At 41.0% G+C, this 21,033-nt stretch overlaps 1 protein-coding gene across 1 annotated transcript in view; it reads right to left on the bottom strand.

Annotated features, from left to right (window-relative positions):
- Positions 1–21,033, bottom strand: part of DIAPH1 (diaphanous related formin 1) — a 118,269-nt gene that overhangs the window by 65,673 nt on the left and 31,563 nt on the right. Inside the window, exons 2-18 of the mRNA XM_088838609.1 lie at positions 20,724–20,750; positions 19,558–19,713; positions 15,867–15,968; positions 15,400–15,530; positions 15,125–15,211; positions 14,272–14,335; positions 11,794–11,933; positions 10,570–10,678; positions 10,007–10,117; positions 9,561–9,679; positions 8,775–8,891; positions 8,194–8,309; positions 7,603–7,667; positions 6,751–6,930; positions 5,280–5,978; positions 4,294–4,408; positions 3,795–3,803 (exon numbers count right to left, since the gene is read on the bottom strand). Coding sequence (XP_088694735.1) covers positions 3,795–3,803; positions 4,294–4,408; positions 5,280–5,978; positions 6,751–6,930; positions 7,603–7,667; positions 8,194–8,309; positions 8,775–8,891; positions 9,561–9,679; positions 10,007–10,117; positions 10,570–10,678; positions 11,794–11,933; positions 14,272–14,335; positions 15,125–15,211; positions 15,400–15,530; positions 15,867–15,968; positions 19,558–19,713; positions 20,724–20,750 — 2,347 coding nt within the window. The remainder of the gene's footprint in view (positions 1–3,794; positions 3,804–4,293; positions 4,409–5,279; positions 5,979–6,750; positions 6,931–7,602; positions 7,668–8,193; positions 8,310–8,774; positions 8,892–9,560; positions 9,680–10,006; positions 10,118–10,569; positions 10,679–11,793; positions 11,934–14,271; positions 14,336–15,124; positions 15,212–15,399; positions 15,531–15,866; positions 15,969–19,557; positions 19,714–20,723; positions 20,751–21,033) is intronic.

Genomic DNA, 21,033 nt, shown 5'->3' with positions numbered 1-21,033 from the left:
GCTGGAGACCTCTGACTACAAGAGGCAGATGTCAAGAGTAAGGTGGATGTTGTCTTTAATGGTCATTCCTGGAGGAGCCAGTCACTATATGGGAGGTTTCAGGTATCACTAAAATGTAAGAGGAATACAGCCACACTTAACAAACAGCAGAGAGTTGTGTTTAGCAAGTAAGAGAAGAAACAATGTAATATTATGAAAACCTTGTGTCCAAATGACTTCCTCATCAAGACTGGCAACTGCTGGGCTGATATCATGTAGGCAAGACGTCTACTTACTGTACTAGACACCCATGCTATACTTCTCCAGCTGGATTAGTTTGACTAGAGTTGAATATACTGTAATCAGAAAATGGCTTCTCTTCTTCAACCCTAAATATCTGATATCTTACTTTCCCTAATTGAATGTTGCTCCTTTTTTGTACTCATAAGAGTCACTTCCAATTCAAGAATACTGGTGCCATGATGGAGGTGGTGGTAGCAGAAGCCAGCATATCCCCCTCTTCAAGTTTTCATCTGGATCTCAGCCTTCAGAAGCTCTTAAGAGCAGGAACATACACATCTGGAAAGCAGGGGGCTAGAACAGGACTTTGCAGTCACAGTCTGGAGTCTGAATCCTGCCTCTGGCACTTACCATAGAGCCTTGAAAAAATTATTTAACCAGTATCTCTACTTTTTCACCTAGAAGATGAATAGTTAAGAGTGGTAATGGTGACTGAGACGGTAAAGAATCTACCTGTAATGCAGGAGACTGGGATTTGATCCCTGAGTCAGGAAGATCCCCTGGAGCAGGGAATGGCTACCCACTCCAGTATTCTTGCCTGGAGAATCCCACAGAGAGGAACCTGGCAGGCTACAGTCCATGGGGTTGCAAAGAATCAGCCACAACTGAGCGACTAACACTACTCCTACTACTGAGTATTTACCTATCATTTAATTATAGCATCACTATCAAGACTGAATGAGAGACTTGGTTACCGAAACTGGATACCCACTTGAAAAAAGGATTAAGAATGAAGATATTCTGCAATGTCATGCTAGAGATGTTCAAAGAACCAGAAACTTTGCCTTCACACTGAGGACTCCAGGTCCTCTGAGTCGTCACCTCTGAAGTTTCTATAGCCTGAAATTCTCTACCTGATGAAAACCTAAACTCTAAGAATCCTAGTCTTATTTACTAAAATGTTTTTGGGGGGCCAGACTGAAAGAAAGGGGGCTACCTGGGAAGAGTATTAAGTTTGCCAACCAGAGCACCAAGAAAGGGAGGCTCAAAACTGCTCAGGAAAGGCAGAGCAGGTGAGGTCCCTGGATCACAGTGCATGCTGAGGCACTGGGTCCACATACAGCACCTCCACCTGCTACTTGGATGTCAAAGCAACTATCCTGTCCCGGAGAAACACACATTAGAAGCAGCCCTGACATTCAAATACTGCTTACATCACCACAGATTTGCAGAGTAAGTCAAAGGGAAGGAAAGCAAGAAAATGTAGAAGAAGAAGAAAAAAAATCAAAGTCAGTAAAACATTGAAAATCCAAAGAAGAAATTATTTTTAAAGGAAGAAAGGTTTGTTTTGGGTGGGAAGATAATTGGAAACACAGAGATCTAGTGTTGGGTAAACTATAAGTTCTTGTTTGGTAGGAAAAAAAATCTCTCCCAGGAATTTCTTAGAGTGATTAAAATTTAGGCTGTTTAGAAAATTGCTCATGTTTTAATAATTTTCACGACCACCCTCTCTAGTGCTTCCTAATAAAAAAGACTGGGAAATTAAGACAGGGTGACAGTTTAACACCTGAAAGTCCTAACTATAAAGCTACTTAGACTAGCTACAACAGTCCTTCGTCAAAGTAGCAACAAACTATTAATGATGATTATTACTGCATGAAAATCAAAACTGACACTAAATTGACTAATTCATACTTATTCTTTTCAGATTAAGATACAGCTATTTCTAAGAATAATTTAAGGGAGTGGGGAAGCCAAAGCTGTCAAGAAGTTAGAATCATCAGTGACTAGAAAGTAGTTTCCAGGACAGAAACTGAGACTAAAGGAACATTGAAAAGTTTGGTTACACTGCTGAAAAGTAATACAACGAGATAAGGTTTTCCTTTGGTATTTATAAAACATTATATACCAGTTCATAGTGGGAATGCAATGCCGAGGAAAACCACTAAACTGAAGAAAATTCTGCTGCAATCAACAGCAATACAAATGTACAGAATAAAAGAAGGATGGTGACGGAGCAGAGAGGAAAAGGGCCCCGTCATTTGCAGTGGCACTCAGGGAAGCTACCAGAAAGTGACACCAGAAGCCAATACAGGAATAGATTCTGTGAACTTACAAATTAGCAAATTTGATGTTGATTTACATTGTCAACCAGTCTTTGTTGATATTCTAGAGTACTGTAAGTGGTCCTTATCACAGCGTTTTTAACTAAGAGGGTGGAAGTAATTTTCTGGGCTGAACTTAAGTTCAGAAGGTGATAAATCTCTTAGAGGAAAAGGCAACTTTGCCCTGAATGTCAGGGCAGCAGGACAGGCCTGAGCACTGTGATCTTTGACTCCCAGATACACACATATACCTAAGGGCTGCCAGCAGCATGGGTTGTTTTGGGTTTTTGTTTTTAGTTTGGCCCTGCTATGCTTCCCTGGTGGCTCAGACAGGAAAGAATCTGCCTGCAAGGAAGGAGACCTGGGTTCAATCTCTGGGTCAGAAATTTCCCCCAGAGAAGTGTATGGCTACCCACTCCAGTATTCTTGCCTGGAGAATCTCAGGGACAGAGGAGCCTGGCGGTCTACAGTCCATGGGGTAGCAAAGAGTCAGACATGACTGAACAATTAACAGAGGTATGCCATGTAGTATGTGGGATGATGCCCCAACCAGGGACCAAACCTGGGCCTCTGCAGCGAAAGCGCTGAATCCTAATCACTAGGCACCAAGGAACTCTCTCCATTAGGTTTCAGAACAAAGTGCAGCCTAGTCTCATCAGATCACTTAAGGAAAAAGGTAGTAACTGTCTTTAAAAATGCTTATTTACTGGGGGGAATGCTCTGAAGTTGCACTTAATTGTTATCACTAGAATCAAAATAAAATTCTAAATAAACAAAAAAGCTGGTAGAAGTTGGAAATACAAAATTATTAGGTTCTAACTGTCATTAGGTACATGACAGTATTTTTCAAATACTGCATCCCTCTGGGGAAATAACTGTAATACTCCATCACAAAACAGCATGAAACCACAAAAATTAGGAAGTGAACAAAGAAGAGGCCAAAAGAGATCAGCTCTTCTAAAATAAAAGGGAAGATATGAAGGTGAAGATGAACAGCAAGAATTTATATGAAAAGACAGACCAGAAGTCAGGATCCCTGGATCTGGTCATACAACCTTTGGCAAGCTACTTAACTAATCAGTCTATGACACCATGGAATGGAGATAACATACACCCTGCCTATCTCATAAGGTTTCTTTGCAGGCTTAACAGGGTAAAATATGTTCAAGAACTTTCAAATGTGTAAAACACAACACAAATGTAAAGTAATAGCATTATTATTTAAGCTGTCCCTCACCTTCCAAAGAAAGAACAAGTATATGGTATGGTAGCTTTAACTTAAAATAATTTTTGTCCTTGTCAGTTAAAATCAGAGTTACTGGTCCTTCTGGACTCTTAAAAACACTAGCAAAAGAGAAATCAGCCCCCAGTTTCTAGTCTTAGTTTTCAAAGAGAAATTCCTGTACATCTGTTTCAATGTTTTCTCTAATATTCAAGAAATCCAACTATATGGCTCTTCGGTACTCTTACCTTTTGAAGCTGCAGGAGCAAATGGCCAGGAAGGAGAAAGCATCAGATATTGGAAAAAAATGGAAAAAAAAAAGGGATCACATATGTTATTGTACAAAGACAGTTGCTCAGCCACCTGACCTACTAATACTAAGGACTCTGCCCAACTCTGATCAACTACGTATATAGGTTTGAGAATAGCGCCTTAAAGGCAGTGTCAGAAACCTTTCTAGATGGGCCCAGCCTGAGCTCTGTGACGTTAATCTCACATTCCCACACGCTCCACTGACATAAAATACCTACATGCACAAAAACTGGGAGACAAAACACCTTTGCCAACTCCAGCATCCCCAGAATACAAAACCAAACTTACTTGCTTCTGAATAGGAACCCCCAGCTCTCTTCAGTCCTCAACCAGGGAAGGGAAAGAAATGGGAGACCACCTTAATGAACCTTCTAAGTCCTAGTCTGGCCCCTAGTCCTAAGTCTGGCCCTTTGCCAGAAAGAGGAAAGGACTCACTCTTGGTCTGGGCAGAAAAGGTACTGGTAAGTTTGGCGAAAAGTTCACTGTTCTCAAATCGGTCCTCCTTCACCTTTGTCCAGAAGCAGTCTTGGGAAAGGTCCTCAGCGACAAACTGTAGAAACAGGCAGTATTAAGAGTTACTAAGCTGAGCTCTGTACTTCCCATCCTAGAAAACTGATGGAGATGCAAACGCAGCAGCTGGCTGGTTACTGTCAACATCTTCCTAGAGTGAGACTAACCTGGGACAGAGAACAGCCATGCTCTTTGTGGTGGACCAGACAATGATTCGAGCGTGTGTATTTATCGGTGTTTATTCAGATACTAGACTCAGATATGCTGTTTATCCTCCTCCTAACCACAAATCCTCTACTTTTAGAAGCAATAAGTCTTTATTTTACATCTTCCCTTGCTTTACATTACACTTTCCCCATAAATGTGGCTAAATGTACCAAATTCGTTCATTTTATGAACAAATCCCTAAGTTCCTTTATTTTCACTTGGTTTCCAAAAGCAAAGGACTGATGTAGAATCATAAGGGTCTCAAACACACACCATACCTGTGCAATCATATCCTGTGTAACTCATTTACTGGGTGGGCAGAGGTGGTACGGGGCTCTACCCATAAATCTATGACTTTTGGATCAGTAAAATTATCAGTACCTCGCAGATCAGTGAAATGACTATTATCAAACTGTGCGGTATCATGGCACTCATATCCTCACTGAAAAGGGCAAAAAACATTAACTGTAGGATAAGTTTAGGTTTTCTAGCAGAGTACAGGCTCCAAGAACTCTCCCAAGTGATATCTGGCATGCAGGGTATGTCTATTATCTGCTGAATAAACATGTGCATGAGTGGAACTTGAAGACACACAGACATGAACCATAAGAAAGGGGAGTCCAACCATGCACAAAACACAAAGTAGGAAGCTGAAGGGTTTTTTTTTTTAATCTACTAATGAAGAGATGGACAGAAATTCTCACCTTGGACCAGTTTGGCCTCCGGAGCTGAACCTCTGGCTTGTAAAGTTTCTTTGGGGTTAATCCAAATGGCAGAACTGGGGCTGCAGGAACTCCAAAAGGGAGAGGTGGAGGAATGCCAGGGCCTCCAGGAAATGGAGGGGGTGGAGGGATTCCACCAGGAAAAGGGGGAGGGGGAGGTATCATTCCTGGTCCTCCAGGCAAGGGAGGAGGGGGTGGGGGGATGCCAGGAACCCCAGGCAGGGGAGGAGGAGGTGGGGGGATGCCAACACCTCCAGGCAAAGGGGGAGGAGGGGGTGGGGGGATGCCAACACCTCCAGGCAGAGGAGGAGGAGGGGGTGGGGGGATGCCAACACCTCCAGGCAAAGGAGGAGGAGGGGGTGGGGGGATGCCAACACCTCCAGGCAAAGGGGGAGGAGGGGGTGGGGGGATGCCAACACCTCCAGGCAAAGGGGGAGGAGGAGGGATGCTAGAACCCCCAGGTGGGGAGATGAAAGCACACCCAGGTAGAGGAGGAGCAGGAGGTGGTGGAGGAGGGCTGACCCTGGCCTCAGGAAGAGGGGGTGTGGGCCCAGAGTCACCAGGGAAAGGAGGGGCAGGGGTAACAGTAGCACTGCTAGGAGGTGCTACAGCAGTAACTGCAGTGGAGAGAGAAGCCACTTCTTTCCTGGCATCTTCCAGTTCCTTGGACAGCTTGGCGACCTGCAGAAATACCACCAAGAGGAATGTCTCACTCCACTTCAGGGACCACTGGAAAGAACCTAAGAAATTACTTGATCCAAACTTCTCATTTTACACATGAAGGGAGTGAAAACAGTTCGTTGATAGGCTCTACCTAAAGTCACAGAGCTACTTAGCAACAGAGACAAAACTAGAATTCAGATATTCATGTTCTTAGTTCAGTACGCTTTGCATTAAGAAGGCAACTTCAAAGTTTATGTTGAACTCTCCCTTTGATCAGAAATTGCAAAGATCAAGTAATCCAAATATTCTAGTTATATAATTAACATATGTGCTATAAATGTAGTAATATAACCACATAAAGTGATCAAGTTATCAGGTATCACAGATCATAGAAATATCTATAACTGCAGAGAGACTATGTAGGCATAGATCTGTCCAGAGATGACTAAAGTAAGAGAAAATTAGTAAATAGAACAGTTTATTTAGTATTTACTCCTAAATTTACTAGACTATTTCTAAATTACCAGAAATATTATCTTTATCTCTGGGTAGTTCTGTGACTCATTTTATTCTTTGTGTTGTTCTGTATTCTCCAAATCGTCTATCTTACGTATTACTTATCCCCCAAACAGTTCATGATTTAAAGAATATGCACCACCTGACTAGATTACCTATTAGTATCTGAACTCTTCCAAGTTGTAAGATGACAGAGTCCTGCTCCAACACAGGCTCATCCTGAAGCTGCTGATGGCAGTCACAGGTTACTATGCCTTCCCTGTTCGGACATTACCTCTCCTGTGAGCTGAGACACTTCTGCTTCCAGGTCCTGTTTCTCCGTGGCGATTTTTTGCTTTTCAGAATCCAATGCATCCTTTTCTCCCTGAATATCCTGGAGCTTCTGCTCAAAGTCACTTTCCATCTTTTTCATTTCCACCTGGAGCTCATGTCGAGCTGTTAACTCGGAGTCCAGCTAGAAGAGAAAGAAATCAGGTTCTCCATCTCAGCAAAAGCCCAGTATTATTCCCCATAATTTACTGTTTTGTGTTAATCCTTGATCTGTTGAGCTCACTGACCCAAGGAATGCCTGGGAAAACAGGCCACCATGATTGTGACCTTAAAAGCGAGGTTAAAGGAGTGGGAAGCCAGGGATTATTTCCATAGACTACCTAACTTGGGAGTGATTTTAACAAAGCCACCACCACCAAGATTCTCAGGACATTTAGCCAGGACAGCGAAGGCGCACAAGCCCAACAGTCTCAAGGGTCAAAAAGGCATCAATGATAGGAGTCCGCAATCAAAGAGAAAAAGAATTCAGACATATACCAGGTTCTATTATTCTATGGCTAAGAAGCCTGAGACATCAAGCAAACCCAAGTGCTGACAACATTCTATGAGAGTTCCACCTGTCTTCCTCCTTCTCAGGGGCCCATGAACTGTGCAGCTCCTCATGATCACATCTATACCATGACCACACGTTCTCCACTGAATAACCTACACCAGAAAGGTTTCCCCAAGGAACTGCTATTGTGTGCTGAATGCTTCCAAAATATCATGGGTAACTGCGTCACATGTCGGAAAAATCAAAACCCTTTAACAAAGAAAGAAAGATATAGCTCAATTATTTTTGATCTCTCATACATACCTTTTTTTCCAGCTCCGTAGCTTTGGCTTCTGATTTCTCCACCTTTGTTTTATCAATCATTTGGTCTAAAAAGAAGGCAAAGAGTCAGGAAGTCAAGTTCCCAGTTCTCCCCTGCCCCTCTCACTAAGCCCTTCCATATAAACAAAAGGAGCAAAGACTGCCCTTTGGTTATTTTTCTTATCCTTCTTAATGTTCTGTATGAGACAAAGAAATGGAACTTTCAGCTAAGTTCAACATATAATTTCTGAGTGCCTGTTACACAGTATGGCCACCATGCTGGGTGGCACAGAGAATGCCTACAAGTAGTACTTATGAATCTCTGGGACCAGCAGGAGTTAAGAGACAATACCTGAAGTCCCTTCAAAAGGTGGGGAGGTGTATGAGAAGGGATAAATTTTTAGAATTTTATGGAAATAAACTAAAGGCCTGTATATTCCTAGCAAAGATATTGTTAAATCACCTAAGAAAGAGTGAAAATGGAAATACCCATGGGCTAGGAAAGTACCTTCTCTGAAATCTTCACTGAAAGAAAGATGGAAAATGAAAGGTGGAAGCAATGTTTCACGGAACCAAATAGATGAATACACTTACCAATCAGTCCCTCAATATCAATCTGGAGGTGCCGGCACTTGAAGTCAGGATCAGCCCCGTTCTTATGCAGAACTATCTGAGAAACACATTCTTCAATCAACTTATAGTACTGCGGTCTACAGAAGAAACAAAACAAGGTTATTAATGGAAAACCAAAATATAATTTTGGTATTCAGGATCAAGAAAGGTAAACTGCTTTGACAATAGAAGGACCTGAGGATAAATGTCCTGGAAAAGACTTTTTCATAAAATTAACGGAGTACTGCTGCCGTGCTAAGAAATCCCCCTCTTCCATATCAGCTATGCACATCTACTTCACAGAGTCAAAACTTCTTGCCATCTGTCTCCTAGTGCAAATCCTTTTCCATCTAAAATTCAAGCTAGACCCTGCCTGTGACAGACAGTACTATTGCTGAATCTCTAGTCTATGGCTTGAATCTCATGTTCCAACATGAAAGAACTTTATACTGCTGCCTTCCTTGGCTATCGCCTTCAACCCCCTGTGAAAGAGGGCAGTTCGCTTGAATTTTGCTCTCTCCATTTAGGTTCAGATTAATCTCCCCAAAGGTATACCATCTCACCTGGCCTCATAGTCATTTCGGACTAAGAGTAAGTGCTGCAGGATGGACAGGAAGTACTGCTCTGCCTTTGAATCCTTCACTGTGTTTAAGAGAATCTGGAAGACTTCACTGAAGTCAGTGGAAAAGGAGAAGAGGTTAAGGAAAGAATATACTTAGAAAATATGTCTGACAGGTAGCTTGACAACTCTCGTGAAAAGGAACAGATGCCACTTCTATTCTAACAGCTGTTCCTCCTGTACACCCTGGCCTAAACTTTAAGCTGTGTAAACTGCCTTTGGCCAGAGGACCAGTGAGTCCTATAGTGAGTCCTGTGTATAGTGGTACTATACGCAGAAACAAAATGCCTAGTACTTGGCTTGAAAATCGAGCAATAGACAGAAAGAAAAAGGTAAGGGCCTCAAAGTCACTTGTGGAAAATATCGATAGGTAACCAAATTATTCCCCATGTCAGTCTCAGGGGCACATACAAGTTACAGCCCTATTCCCTGACTGGCCTATGTCATTCCAAAACCAGTTCCACATCTTCATAAGCTAAGCTATTGTGTTCCAGGAGATCTATACTAACTATGATGGCTGCTTCCATGCTGAGCAACCCTCAGATGACCTTTCCCAACTTCTCGAGTCCATGCTGAGGTAAATAAATCCACAGCAATCAAAAGACAGCTGCCTTATCTACTAAGATGATAGGACTAATGCTCTCTTCTGATCATCAACTCCATACAGGGATCTATAACTGAAAACAACCGAATGTCTTGTCTGTCTTCAACCCAGTCAGTAAAAGGATATTCCATCTCCATTCGAATGTCATCCAGCCGTCCCTTCAGGTCATAGGAATCTTCTTCTCCATGTTCATCAAATACATTAAGTTGCACTCTCATATCATCATTTTCAATCTCTCGAAGGTCCTGTCAACGTCAGAAGTATAGGTCAGGGAACCCAGAAGTACCTGATGCTGGCTAGAAACCCAAACCTTTCACCCTGTTTTTTTGGTTTGTTTGGCCATACTGCATGACCTGCCATGGTTGCCTAACCAGGAACTGAACCCAGGCCACAGCAGTGAAAGTGCTGAATCCTAACCAGTACACCACCAGGAAACTCCCTTGACCTGGTTTTTAAACTGAAAATGGAAGTTATCAAAAAAAAAAAAAAAAATGGAAATTATCCCAGGGATGGTGGGGCTATAGGAACAGGAGGAACCAGCCCAGCCTTTCTAATGAAGAGCTGCCTCTCACCTGCAACAGCTGGTGCAGCCCCAAGCGCATCAGTTCACTTCGGATGTGAACTCGGAAGTCAAGTTCTTCAGCTGGTGTGATGAGAGCATTGATGAGCTGTAGGCATCCCACCTAAGATAAGAAAATTCAGCAGCTGTGTCAGTGTTAACTCCTAGAGATCAAGATCCATTCTCTTTACATGCATTCTGAGACCCCCAAATATTACCTAGAAGATGCAGTACAAAAATGACAAGAATGATTTTCTGCTACAGCAAAATAATCTGGTTTAAACACAGGTCCAGAGAGCTCAGAGGTCTAAAGAATTCTGGGGATTTGAAACTGTAATTTGTTCTAGGCCTTGGTTTTCCTAGCTTGTAAATAAATACCATGCCTTTTTTCCACCTCGTAATGAGGAAAACAGTTCTTTCTCTGCTTTTTAGAGTAACCATTTTCCATTTAGAAAGAACTGTGAAATATAAAATACATTATTGGCAACCACTCCATGTGTTCTTTTAAAAGGTCAAATGAACTTCAGTCTTTCTATCTTGAATTCTACTTGTGGGCCGTTTCACAGGTATACATGCCTTGAGAGCAATGGAGGTCCCACTTTTTAATCCATCCAGCAGTGGCTGAAAACGTTCCACCTCATCCATTTCAGCTCTTTCTGTCATCGCCTCCAAAACCCTTTCATTCCTGCCCAAGAGTGAGGAAAGGGGGAGAATTGGTCAGGTGCTCTGGTCAGGTAAGATTACACAGATTATGGTAAACATAGATCAGTTAGGAAACAGACAATATCAACATTCTGGATTGCTTATATTCTTCTTATCATATAGAGCAGAGGCCAGATCACCAGGAAACTAAGGACCATCTCTTCAGAAAAATGCACTCCCTAAAAATCCAGCCCTACACACCTATCCATATTTACCAAATTAAGACCCCTGTTCTAGGGCGTATAAATTGGTCAACTCTTGGAGAGGCATTTAACAGTACCAATTTTTAATGCTGGTAACATTGGCCTACTCCTAGAAAATCTACCCAACATAACTACATAAATATGAAGTTATATATATATATATATTGTACAAAGAATACACGTTATGTGTGCTCAGTCATGTCCAACTCTTCGCAGTCCCATGGACTGTAGCCCACCAGGCTCCTCCATCCATGGAATTTTCCAGGCATGAATACTGGAGCAGGTTGCCATTTCCTATTCCAGGGGATCTTCCCAACCCAGGGGGAAGTGTCTCTAGCATCTCCTCATTGGCAGGTGGATTCTTTACCACTAGAGCCACCTTTCCTTAATTCTAAGATACTATCTTTTGGAGTGGAAGGTATGTTATAACTTAGTATATTTGTCTACACTAGAAAATGATCCATGAGACTGCACCATACCATTAACTGTGATCACCTCTGTAGAACAGGGTTTGCCAAAGGGATGACATTGTTGAACTTCACTTCATACATTTTTGTGTTGTTCGGATTTTTAAAATAATCTTGTGTTATTTCTGAATTTTAAAAAATGTAAAAAGAAACCCTTGTCCTAGACAATACAGACATTACTGGAGATCTCGGGAGCATTCTGCTGTACCTTTGATAACCAGCAGTACATGCAGAACAGCCTCCTTCTCTTAACAAACGTTCTGAAATACTATGATTCACAGTGTTCACTTTACACTTCACAGTGTGAAGAAATATAGTCTTACCTAGTATTTAAGAGTAAGTGGACACCCAAGCAACTCAATATTCCTCAAGACTAAGGAAGATGATAAAAAAGAAAACAGAAAAGAGAAATCATTCCAGCCACATACATGTCCTCTGGCTGTGGGAGGATACAGAGAGCAGACAGCAGCTTAGCAGCATCAATCATCATGTTGGGAACAGCAGGATCCATGGCTCTGACCAGCAGCAGAATTCCTTCTTCTGTCTCCAACATGGTCTTGATTCCAAACTAGGAGGACAAAAACAGAAAAGGGAGGCTTAAAGATGAGAACACCTAACCAGGGACAAATTTATGAGTTGTTATGGGTTGAATGGTATTCCTCCCAAAATCTGTATGTTGAAGCCCTAACCCCTAGTACCTGAGATTGTAACCTTATTTGGAAATAGGGCCACAGGCAGATGTAGTCAGATTACCATGAGGTCAGACCATAGTAGGGTGGGTCCTTAACCCAATATAACTGTTGTCTTTATAAAAAGAGGAAATGTAGGCAAACAGGGAGAACACCACGTGAACTCAGAGACAGAGACTGGGTGATGCACATACAAGTCAAGGAATCTCAAAGGTTGCCAGCGAGACACCAGAAGCTAGGCGAGAAGCATGGGACACACTCTCCCTCGCAGCCTTCAGAAGGAACCAATCCTGCTGACACCCTGATCTTGGACTTACAGCCTTTAGAGCTGTGAGGTAAATGAACATCTGTTGTTTAAGACACCTGGTTTGTAGTACTATGTTCTAGCAACCCTAGCAAACTAATACAGGATAGAACATACTTCCCAAAATAGCTAAACAGAAATGAGCATAGGAAAAATAATTTTCTAGCAGACACAACAAGTAATGCTCAAAATTCGCCAAGCCAGGCTTCAATACGTGAACTGTGAATTATCAGATGTTCAAGCTGGTTTTAGAAAAGGCAGAGGAACCAGAGATCAAATTGCCAACATCCACTGGTTCACCGAAAAATCAAAGAGAGTTCCAGAAAAACATCTATTTCTGCCTTACTGACTATGCCAAAGCCTTTGACTGTGTGGATCACAATAAACTGTGAAAAATTCTGAAAGGGATGGGAATACCAGACCACCTGACCTACCTCTTGCGAAATCTGTATGCAGGTCAGGAAGCAACAGTTAGAACTGGACACAGAACAACAGACTGGTTCCAAATTGGGAAAGGAGTACGTCAAGGCTGTATATTGTCACCCTGCTTATTTAATTTATATGCAGAGTACATCATAAGAAATGCTGGGCCAGATGAAGCACAAGTGGGAATCAAGATTGCCAGGAGAAATATCAATAACCTCAGATATGCAGATGACACCACCCTGATGGCAGAAAGTGAAGAAAAGCTAAAGAATCTCTTGATGAAAGTGAAAGAGGAGAGTGAAAAAGTTGGCTTAAAGCTCAACATTCAAAAAACTAAGATCATGGCATCCGGTCCCATCACTTCATGGCAAATCGATGAAGAAACAGTGGAAACAGTAACAGATTTTATTTTTTGGGGTCTCCAGAATCACTGCAGATGGTGATTGCAGCCATGAAATAAAAAGATGCTTACTCCTTGGAAGCAAAGTTATGACCAACCTAGACAGAGACATTAAAAAGCAGAGACATTACTTTGCCAACAAAGGTCCGTCTAGTCAAGGCTATGGTTTTTCCAGTGGTCATTTATGGATGTGAGAGTTGGACTATAAAGAAAGCCGAGTGGCGAAGAATTGATGCTTTTGAACTGTAGTGTTGGAGAAGACTCTTGAGAGTCCCTTGGACTGCAAGGAGATCCAACCAGTCCATCCTGGGGGACATCAGTCCTGAGTGTTCACTGGAACGACTGATGTTGAAGCTGAAACTCCAATACTTTGGTCACCTGATGTGAAGAGTTGACTCATTTGAAAAGATGCTGGGAAAGATTGAAGGCAGGAGGAGAAGGGGACAGAGGATGAGATGCCCTGGAAAAGAGTAAACTCTGGGAGTTGGTGATGGACAGGGAAGAGCTGTAGTCCATGGGATCGCAAAGAGTTGGACACGACTGAGAAACTGAACTGAACTGAGCAGACACAATAGAATTCTATGTCTTCCAAGAATAAAAACTGACTCTTATGTTTCTTTTCAATGCCCCCACAAGCCAATAGAATAATTATAATAAAATTGAACAGTCAGGAAGACAGATTTGCACCCAGGAACAAATCATTGAAGGCTCCCTAGATTTAAATACTAAACAGAAAAAAAAAAAAAGAGAAAGGAAATATTCTACAGTAGGAACATACAGGGGACAAAATATTAGAGAATAAAGTAAACCTTCCAAAAATTAATAACTGTAGGTCAGGAAATCTAATAATTAAGAAAAGTATAAACAGAAGAAGAAAATTAAGCCCTTCCTCTGAAATAGACATTACAACTGAGGAAAAAGAAACATAACAGTATGTGTATGTGGTAATCAAAAGTTACAATACTAAAAGGGAAAGCTAGAAGCCTTGAACCTTGTATTTCTAGGTCCTTCTTTTTTGAGTTTGCCAACAGAAGAGCAAGAACATGGGTCATGATGGGAGTCAGAATGAGAATGGGAACAACCTTACCTTGTTATTCATAAAAGCTTTCAAGCAGCGAATGATCTCATGCTTGTTACGGCTGTCATAGCCTCTGTGTGTAGAGGACATAATTAGTGAAGTCCCTTTATTCTACACCTCTCTCTCACTGAGTTTTCAATTATAAACAAGAGTCTTAAAAACACTCCCAACTAGTAGCTGAGTAAATTCTATTACACAGCACTTTGTCCTGAAACACTGGCAAAAAGAGATAGCTGAAGAAAAGAACCACTGGCTAATTGTCTCATTAACCAAGAATTAAGTATTATATTAAAATCTCCCCTTTAACTCCTAGTAGGCTCCTAAGGGTTAAATTCTATCACAATAGCATCCTATCTATTATTGCTTGCCTCATCTACACCAAAGGTTCAGGAGGCACAGGACCTGTGTTTTGCTTTGCAAAGATCCCAGGAAGTAGAGAAACCACACTGGGTGGTTTCAAGAAAGCCTAACTTAAGTCAGTGCAAGAATTATTTCAACCCTGAAGACCATCATAAAGTTAGTCTCAAACTGATCACACATATTTCCAAATGAGATATGACCCAGACCAGATCACAGGAGAGGTATGGACTAATCAGACCCCATTTCCAGACTGGATGAGAACCTGTATTGGGAGACGCACAATCATATGTGGTATATACTGAGAAATTTAAGTTCCTCTTCCTTTTCATGTACCTATAATAATTATTCATCCTCCAGTCACCTCCACGATAAACCCCATTCTCAGCTAACATATAATGTCCTAGTCCTAACTTTACATTTATGCCACTTCCTCCTGTACAGCAAACAGCCAAGTCCTCTACTACCCTCCACCTAGAAGATGACAAGACTTGGAAGTCCTCACCCAGCAGTCTCCTCCTTCTCATCATGAAGTCGTTTAAGGATGTCCAATAAGGAGGCCAGGCCCTCAGCACCAAATGTTTGGACCCAACTGTAAGGAACAAAGACAATGCAATATCAAATCAATATATTCTTATCCACCAAAATAAAGTGTATCCTGGAAACTTCTTACTCCCAATCCAGAACATTCTCATACTTCCCTGACTCCTCTGCTCTCTAACCTCCACCAGCGAATTCTACAGCAGGCTCTTACTCCTGTTTCCACCTGAGAATCCTTACCTGACAGGGTTGTTGTTGAGGGAGACACGAAGGGACTCCAGGCAGCTGAGCAGAGGCATATCCCGCAAGCCTGACCTCAACTCCTGAATGTACATCATGGCTGACCTAGAGCTCTCCTTCTGGCTCATGCCCTGGAAAGAAGCAAATAGAGGTCAGTAAACACTGGACTCAGTCATAAATTGGACTAGTATTAGTTAATACCATTTAAACAGTATGAGGGCAGACGCCCATCATACATACCACAGACCCAGGAGACTCAGAACTTCCTTCCCATTACTCATACATACTTTATGATGACTGAATTAGGCAAAAGTATGTAAGAAAAGTAACTCCAGTGAAGGTAAAAAACGAGTAAGTTTACATAAAAGAATGAAATAGAACTGACGTGGACATAAAATGTTCTATGAAAATAGCAAAACAAACATGGCCAAGATAAGGGCACAGTCTCCATGTCATGCAGGACTCACAGCCTTGGAGGTGTGCAAGTACTGGGACACCATCTCTCTCTTGATGATAATGTCCTTCTCCCTCAAAGGTTGCTGTTTCTCCTCGTTCAGGTTCATATCCAGCTAGTAGCAGGAGAAAAAAAGGGGGAAAATTGCTTTGAATTCCTTACAAGTTTGAGTGTTTCATATTTAGTATACTTAGTGAAGAGATGAACACACTAAATGCTTACTGAATAAAGAAATTTTCCTGACCCCTAGAGACTTAAGCTATTACAGGTGATGGGAATTCCTCAGGGATAAATATGGTTAACATTTTAGAATAAATCCCAACAGACATTTTTATATACATACACTTAAATTTTCTAACAAAAATGGACTCTCAATATAGAGGGAAAACTTACTTGGTGTTATTGAAAGAAAAGCAAACATAGCATTAACATTTTCTGCGCTTGGGATGGACTTTAGTAATTTCTTCAGGCTGAAGCACTGGACCACTGGCACCATTCAAACACCAGCAAAATCTGTCCCACTCTAGGCCTAAACACCATTACTCCTGGTTAACTAAGTCCCTGGACAAATTCTTCCATGAAGAACAAACTGGAAACCGACAAATTCCCTCAACAGACATAATCTGGAGTGTGTTATCAGGAGAAAGGCTCTGCTTGAGCCTGTTACATATGAAACCATCTGTCTGAGCCTCCTATCTCTGTGAGCAGAAGTTCAACCCTAACAAGTCCAGAATATTACTTAAAACGGGAACGTACAGGAGGAAAAAGTGGAAATATTCAATTTCTTCTCCATGTGTATGTGTGTGATGTGTGAAGGAATCACCACCACCAAACTGTAATAGTAATCTGACTTTTTTCTGACTCAATTTCTGGTGCTTTCTTCCTCCTTTTACAGATAAACTGAACAGAAAAGTTGCAAAATAGTAGCCCTGAGGCTGAATAAGACCCAAAGGTGAAGCATGCTTTGTCTTTTAAAATTTCTAAGTATGCTTTGTCTTCTATAAATTTCAACATTTTAAATTTGAGAGACTTCATAAAAAACATAAATTTCTAGCCCTAAGGGATACAATCAGCAAATTTAAGATGAGAGAAAACTGTGAAAGTCAAACAGCTTCTTCAAGAAACTTTTTATAGCAATAGGAAGGATAAAAGAGAGGGAGGAAAATCTATAGTTCAGACAAAAAAAATTTTTTAATGACCTTGTTAGGGAAATCTGAATGCTATTTGTTTTTTAAAAAACAATTTTTGCTGTTTTTTTAAAACGTACAGATTTCTGGCTTCTTGAAAAATAGAAACATCTGGAACTACATTCCAATAGGAATGCTACAAAACCTGGAAGTGAACTGTGGCTGGCTTTTAACAAAAACACCAAGTGTTCATTTTTCTGCAGTCTCTTTTCCTTCTTATCATCTCTTATGTAGCCCTTAACTTATTTATGCTACCTCCCCTTGCCCTGAAGATATCTAAATTTGCAATCCAAAGCCCCTAAGAGATTGTCTTGAAAGACCATACTCTTAGACTCTTAACACACTTGGATTATTATGAGACAAACTGAAAGCTTCAGTGAAAAGTAATAATAATAGTACTGGTTGAGGGTTTACTACCACAGGTACCAGGCCCTGTATTAAGGGTTTTAAACCCATGCTTTTAACTTAGTTAGACTTGCCACTAGTCTCTAATTGAAGCTGAGATTGTAAATCCAAGAACAGAACAACAGAACAGACTTGCCACTAGTCTCTAATTGAAGCTGAGATTGTAAATCCAAGTTAATCCATAGGTCTCATGAAACCGTATATGCATGTACTCAAAACTTCGCAACGCTTAGCATTAGTGTACATTCACTGAGTGTCGTCACTCAGTAGTCCTCACTGCGGGCAGCAAAGTCAGTGTCATCCACGCATGGTTTACTACTGAACTGACCTCAGCCCCAATCTTTAAAGGTCTTTTAATGATTATAACATCAGAATTCTCTTTCCAGATTTACCACTAAACAGAAGACCTTGGGCAAATGACGCCTTTCCACGTCTTCTTTGCAGAGATTCTGTTGTGAATGTTTTATTTTATTTTTTTTGATAGTGGAGTGCACTTTAATACACCTGGCAGGCCCAAGGCAGAGTCTACTCTTATCCAAGGACCCCGACCAGTTTTTATGAAGACATTATATACCCCAAGTGTACATGCCCAAACTCACCTCCCCAAATTCCCTGAAACTAGTCTGAACAAAGGAAAAGAAAGATACAATCAAAGTTAACCCAAGATTCACAAGCCTTAGGCCTAGGTAGTTAACAGTGGACAATTATAAACAGGCCTGTGGTCATACCCCAAAAAGCATAATAGAATGTATAATTCTATTTGGTTACACAGATAATTAGGATATTCTTTTAGGTGATGGGAAGTCTAGGTATGAGCCCTGGGACTCTTCCTTCTGGGGGCCTGGTTTTCCAGTTGGTATGTCATTTCCATAGATACTGGGCATATAGCTCAAAGTCCACAGTCCAGCCCAAGATGGAGTCCTGCTTTCAAGATGGAGCCTGTTCTGTCTGTTTCCTCCTTCAAAATAATCCTGTTAATATATTATAGGATCATATTGCTTTGTTTGTTTGGTGACTTTCGTTTTCATTGTGTTATCACAGTTTTTGTTGTTGCTGCTTCTCCCAGTGGTTAAATTGTTGACTGCTGATTCAAATTAATTTATTTTAATAGGATTAAACAAATTGTGTATTTCTTCTTGAATCTATTCTGTGAACTTTATTTTTCTAAGTAATTTACATTGTCAAGATTATTGGCAAACTTCTTTTGTAACTGTGGTCTAATTTTCATTATAGTTTCTTTCTTTCTCTTGCTAACTATGCCAAAGATTTATCTATTAGCATGAGTTTAGCTTCTCTAAAGAAAGCAACTTTGGGTATCCTTTGCCTCTCTGTTGCTTCTTTATTTTCTATTTTCAAAATTAAAAAAAAAAAAAAACTTAAAAATAAGCACAATGCCAAAAACATTAACAGTTAAAATTTCACCAAATGAAAAAAATACTATAGAATACACAGTTGCAAAAAGCTACATTAAGTTATTTTACAACTGCCTCAAGCTGCAAAAAGAAAAAAAAACCTAATACCATACCTAAGTTATCCCTCTCTTAAAATAATGCCATTTATATTATAAACCACGAGCTCCCCATCAAAAGACGGGAACTGCTTTTGTTAATTCATGTTAAATGAATTCACGTTAAATGAATGTTTTAAATCTTTATCTACTCTGGCTGTCATCACACTACCAAATGAGTTGGCCCACTCTGTATCTTTGTGGCTTAAGTGCTGCTGGGCTAAAAGAGATTAACAAAGTGGTCAGTGATCAGATATTTCTAAGCCTAATTCACAGATTCCAATCTACGGACTGGTGCCTGTATATTTAGTCCCTTCATTAATGGAGCTGCTATTAACTTCTCTATTAAACCTAGAGGGGTTTTTTTAAATTAAGGGCTAATTAAGGAGGGCTGTGCATGAAAAAGGGCCCAACATGCCTATAAATGGAGAAGGAAATGGCAAACCACTCCAGTATTCTTGCCTGGGCAATCCCATAGACAGAGAAGCCTGGCAGGTACAGTTCAGGAGGTCTCAAAGAGTCAGACACGACTTAGTGACTAAACAACAAACATGCCCATAAAAGCATTTTCAAGAAGAAGCAATGTTTTGAGGTGGGGAACTTACCAGCATCTGTTCAAAGAGTACTAGAACCTGCTCATCTGAAACATCTTGCAATGACTGTGCTGTGGGATCATCTCCATAAAATGCAGAAGAATTTCTATGAGCAGAATTGGGCTTTTCTTTCTCCTTCTTACTTCTCATGCTGGTAAATCTCTCCAGCTGAGAAAGAGAAAAAAGTATTAGCAGTGACCCATTTTTATTTACACAACAAGCCATACCTCAAATAGCCTCTAGCCTCTTATACACCCATGGTTCCTTTGGTTTGTGGGCAGTTCCAAGGCTCTTCTGACATGAAAAAGAGAAACCAGTCTTTCCTGTATCTAATTTACTACACTGACTCTGTACTCTCACCTTCATCCAAAGATAAGAGGAATGAAACACTAAAATTTGAAACCTGTCTAAAAAAGAGAACTTTGCTCTTTATTTAGCTCCTCTGCCATTTCTAAGCCCTCGAGCAACACAGAACTGAAAACACCTCACATGTGGAGTGCTTAGTAAAATGCCACTTCCCTCCAGCTATCCAATAATAACTGTGGTCAGATCCTCAGAGGACCTCTCCCTTCGAGAGCTAAGTCTGATCATGATTTTGATATAAGTTATATACAAGAAACAAGGAAATGCCTTAAAACCAGGAACCACTGTTATTTCTTTCTTCTGTACACTCCATAGCACTCGTGTTATGCAAGCAGCAAAAGTTCAAAATATATTCTTCAAAATCCTCTTCGCAAAGAATATAATCTACTGTACTTCAGGCTTCAGGGTTATACATGCCATCTCTCTGTCAACCAACCTCAACCATTCCTCAAACCACAAGGACAGGTGTTCAATTCAAAAAGAGCTACCAATAAACTGCAGCTTATTGGCACTACCTGTTTGAAAATAACAGTTAGTATCTGCAAGCATTCTGGGGCTTCCAACGATATGTGTGACATCCAGATAGCAAGTCAGCTCGGAGTTTAAAGAACATGCCTAACCTTGGAAGCCAGTGAATATGCCAGGGAAATGCATGCAATAAATCAAACAGAGCAAAGAGTTAGAGAAAAGCTTTGGAAGGACCTGAGAGTAGAATCCATATCACATTTATAAGTTATAGAAAGTCAGTTATTGCAACTGGCAAATACCATGGTGTAGGAAACGAGCCATGCACATGCTGAACAAAATTTCCTTACCTCATCTGCCATGAGTCTCTTCAGAGTCTAGGAACAGGAAAAAGGAAGGAGAAGAGAGGAAAGAGAGATCAGTGAAATGCCAGGAAATTTCCTAAACACCAGATGGATTGGGGAAAAAAGGAGAAAACAAGTTGAAAGGATCTAGGCTCCTTCCTACAAGCTAGATTTCTGCCATACTCCTAAGCACATTCCCTTAGGTAAGGGGCAGGAGGAGTTTTAAGGTCACTTCCCTGGTGGCTCAGAGGTTAAAGCGTCTGCCTCCAATGCGGGAGACCAGGGTTCAATCCCTGGGTCGGGAAGATCCCCTGGA

The sequence above is a fragment of the Moschus berezovskii genome, chromosome 8 (genome assembly GCF_049115385.1).
Source record: "Moschus berezovskii isolate FMDL1 chromosome 8, NW_MosBer_1.0, whole genome shotgun sequence".
NCBI classification, from domain to species: Eukaryota; Metazoa; Chordata; class Mammalia; order Artiodactyla; family Moschidae; genus Moschus; species Moschus berezovskii.
The sequence above is the reverse complement of the archived record's forward strand: the minus strand, read 5'-3'. Positions and strand labels throughout refer to the sequence as shown.